The sequence below is a fragment of the Chinchilla lanigera genome, unplaced genomic scaffold (genome assembly GCF_000276665.1).
Source record: "Chinchilla lanigera isolate Chin_1 unplaced genomic scaffold, ChiLan1.0 scaffold00083, whole genome shotgun sequence".
NCBI lineage: Eukaryota > Metazoa > Chordata > Mammalia > Rodentia > Chinchillidae > Chinchilla > Chinchilla lanigera.
Genome location: NW_004955484.1, coordinates 1,133,874 through 1,138,367, shown reverse-complemented (window position 1 = coordinate 1,138,367; position 4,494 = coordinate 1,133,874). Strand labels below are relative to the sequence as shown.

At 37.5% G+C, this 4,494-nt stretch overlaps 1 protein-coding gene across 1 annotated transcript in view; it reads right to left on the bottom strand.

The window, feature by feature from the left end:
* The window catches only part of LOC102026327 (contactin-associated protein-like 4), a 142,102-nt gene that overhangs the window by 52,456 nt on the left and 85,152 nt on the right, over positions 1–4,494 (bottom strand). Inside the window, 1 exon segment of the mRNA XM_013503850.1 lies at positions 1,119–1,266. Coding sequence (XP_013359304.1) covers positions 1,119–1,266 — 148 coding nt within the window.

Genomic DNA, 4,494 nt, shown 5'->3' with positions numbered 1-4,494 from the left:
TGTTGCTGCTGTCATATAAGGAGTTTGATGGCAGAGTTGTGTACCAGAAACACCACTAACTATCCAAGGATCTTAGCAATCTGTACAATATGGTGTCTCTGTCTGATAGAATTTAAACATCATTAAGTCACTTAACTTCTTTACAACGTGTTTACCTTTTATGTAAAATAAGTAAACCAGAATCTATTGGGGATTACCTCACAAAGTGGTAGACTATGTGTGAAAAAAGCTTTGAAAAATAAATGTTTACTAGAGGCCATGAGGTGGTAAAATGAAAAAGTCCCATGTTCTTTGCTGGACACTTTCGTATACTATCTGTGAAGAACCATGCAAATTGCTGAATCTCCCCAAACCTCAGACTGCTCATCTGATAATTGTAGATCATTTAACTAACACATTGTGCTATAATACAAGATCATCTAACAGGATGGTGTGGCTTGAGGTAGACTATCAATAACCCTTAGATCTCTTCCACACACAAAGATATAATAAAATGCCTCATTAAGAGGAGACTAAGTGAAATCTGTGGTTTCTGCCGTTTTATGTGAAAATATTTCAAACACATTTTATATTCTGGCAGTGGTCTTTACTTTTTCTATTAATTTATGCTGAGGGTAGAGCATATTTAAAAATGAATTGCATGACATTTTATTTTTAGGCTATAGAGAAAAACGTTTTTTGGTTTCATAACAGTTGACTGGTGATACTAAATGGACTACTATCTCTCTTCTTAAATTGAGGGTGCTTAAGTTAAACATCTACAAATATAACCCCTGGGGGAAAGTTCTTACGTTTGAAGATTAGGATCTAGTCAATAATATTAAATTTGTAAAGAAATGTATTCGGATAGATCTATAAATATGTACCTACAACCATATATTTATCTCTGTATCATCCACCCATCTATCTACAAAATGCTTTCCATCTTTAAGTTAAAAATGTTAAGGTTGATCAATAAAGTAAATATTGTCATGTATGGGCTTAAAGAACCTCCTACAAGTGTCATTCCTGTCTTTATATCTCTTTATATATCTAAAAAGTCAATTACAGCTTGCATTTTGGTTTTTAAACATCTCCTGTGATACCTGCTTCAGTGTGTGGTAGAAACAACCACTTATGGTATGCACATCCAAACACTTCGATTCGCATTCCAATTCTGCCCTTGGGGCTTCATTCCTGAGGGGTGAAGTTTAGAAATCTGGCTTTGATAGAAGGCTGGAGCCGATAGTACACTACACTGTCTGCATTTACTTTCCCTGAAAAACCCTAGATGAAAAGGGAAAAAATGAAATCAATGTATCTGGAGAATATCCACCTCACTTTGTTACCTATAATGTCTCTGAACAAACTAAGATTTGCGTTTGCACTATGAAAAGTGTCACTTTCTTTAACAAAAACATATTAAAAGTTCTTCTAGAATGTCTCTTTATCCACAAAAGTTACTGTTGCCTCAACTTTTTATTAAGATTACTTCAAGTTCCACTGTGCCTGTTAAATGAGTTTGTGACTATGTATGATACCCTCAAAAACAATTCCTTCTGTAAAATGCAGATTAAACATAAAAGGGCATCGTGTCTGTGGCTGCTATTGTGAAAGCACAAAAATCTGAGAAAATATTGAAGAGCTACTGTACAATCCAGCCAAGAAATTGCTCCCACCCTTGATGACTGAGTGAAGTGATGACACGTTCCAGCCGTATCACTGTCTCATGAACTCATAAACAAAAGCTTCCCCAACATTCAAGTAGGAACTACACCGTGATACCATGTTGGTAGGCTTCATCAGCACACTGCCCAATGCAGTATTCAAAATTGCTGCGGGAAACTGGGGACAATAAGAATTTGAAAAGTCCTGTAATTAGACTTACAGATTCTAAAATTCGAAAGCTCGAGAGACCTTCAGAATGACGCTGAGCCAGCATGGGCAAATTGCAGATGAGGAAATAAAATGTCAGAAAGGTGAAGAAAACCTCTGGTGTTTGCAAAACCATCGTACAGAAAGAGCAGGGGCTGGGTGCTTTCTACATCAGAAGGCGTTACCTTACTCATAGCTCACTTGCAAGCCATACATGCTGCAGCACCCGACATCTAAGCCACTGTTATTTTCTCCTGCATGACACCCTTCAGATATGTAGAAGTCAGCAAGAAGCAGTAGTTTTCAGTAATTTATATTTCATTCTTATTTCTCCCCCTCACTCCCCTCTACTTTCTTCTATTCCTCCTTTTCCTCTTTTTTTAAACTGTAAAATAAGCATATACAGCAACATGAGGAATAATGCACATATGCGGGCTCATGGTAAGTTCCTTTACCATGTCAGGATCATCATGACAACCCTAGGGGCATGGGCATAGACAAACACTTTAGGAGCCCTAAGGCTCAGAGATTCCGCTCCTTTGTGTGCTTTTCTTTCCAATTTGCATATATCCCATTACTAGCACCTAATCAAAATATTTTCTAGCATAGTCAAAATAAAAGTTGAGTGTTTCATAATCAACTCAATTTGATTCCCGTGAATAATTAATTCTTTACACCTCCTACTCCCCTTATATTCAGTTTTCAAGTTTATACACCACAAGCACGTCTGTGATGGCACCTCCAAATTATATCCAGAATATGGGCTTCTCTCTTTGTCTTAGTTACTTCCTCACTGCTGAGGCATAGTAGCTGACATCCACCACTTCAGGGGTAAAGGTTAATTTTGGCTTACATTTGTACAGGTTTCAGTCCACAGTTGGTCACCCACCAACATCACACACAGCTGTTAGCCCATTGGTGGACAAATCCACTATCACACACCCATGATCCAGTGTCACACACCCATGGTTCAGCCACCTCGTATAACCCCACCTTGGGTCCATGAGGCTTTGGGAAGACACCTAGATATAAGCCAGAGCACGCTTCATCTCACCTACAACCACCATGTTTCACAAAGTGGTATCTCAAGAGCTACCTCAATAGACTCTTCTTGATTGCAACTTTTCTAGAAAGTTCCATTTTGTTTCACTACTTAATATTTTTTACTAAGAGTTTGGTAAGAAAGATTACATGTATTCTATATTGCCCTGCCCATCCCCCATTCTCATTTTATCTCTGTGTGTGTGTGTGTGTGTGTGTGTGTGTGTTTACAAGCTCTGAACATCTGGGAAATGTGCAGCCAGAGCTGAGAACTGAGTCTACAGACATCCAGTTCTAAACCACAGCAACATGCTGTCTAGTCAGACCTTACTTTTGATTCTATTTCCTGAGTGCCACTGGCGGACTAGTACATTCCCTAGTTATGATTCCTGGCCAAGTGAACAGCTGGATGATTAATTATATAAAACTTCGGAAGATCTCATTTTTTTTGGAATTAATGCAAGTTCATAGGTTTAGATAGGTGTTATTACAGTGATTGCAGAACCTCAAGGGATTGGAGAGAAAATATGCACACTGGGGGCGACGGTTAAATGGATCAGCATCTGTCTGTGAATGGCCACCTTTTGCTTTTCACCTGATTGATTTACAAATAAATTGAATTTTGACACTGTAAAGAAGAAATATAAAATGTATATTTTGTATAACTAATAAAAGACTCTTCATTGGCCCATCCAAAACTTTGAGCAGTTATCCCTTCTGGAATTGTGAAATTGTTGATCTGCAGTTTTCAGCACATTGTGGTCAAATCTGGAATTTTATGTAAGCATGTGTTAACTTTATAAAACTTAGTAAAATATAGTAAGACAAAGACTTAGGAAGTATGTACAGTGATGCAGCAGTCAGAAGCATCAGATAGGACCCCACAGGATATCTTAAACATTTAATGCCACTGTCATTTGGGAAAAATATGCATTCTAATTATTAAATTAAACTGATTTATAATATTTGGACTATGTTGTTCCACTTAATGAATTTTTTTTCATATCTAACATAGCCAAGATTCTGTTTGGGATTTCAACGTTTAAGGGGAAAATATTCAGAGTGTTTGTGAACAAGGCATGAGGTTGATGCTGTGTTACTCTGCAAATGAAAACTCCACTGCATGTTATCAGGTTTCAACTGTATGTCCTTTGCCTAGACGACTTTCTTCCAATTGACTATTAAGATTTTTCACATACTGTAAAAATTCATAAGGAAATGTATGGGTTTAAATGTCTCCTTTTCTCTAAAAACTTTATTACATGAAGATTTATGTCTTCCTTTAAAGATTTTGCATTGTAGCTACGTCAGAATTCATTGAGGCACTTGTTAGAAATGCAGATTTCCGAGTCCCTGAGCTCGCAGATGAAAGGGGAGAGGGCTGGAATCAGCGTTTCAAGAGCACACTGAATTAATTTTATGTGTATGGTCTTTGGCTCTCTACACGTCCTGGTTTGTGGATAAATCCCAATCTTTTCCTGCTCCCTATCTAATCTCAAAACTTAGAGAAGAGAGGTTTGGGAAGGATTTTCTAAGGTTAACATCCAAGGAAGGAAGTTTGTAATTTTGGGGATGCTAAAAGAAAATACTGTAAGCTGA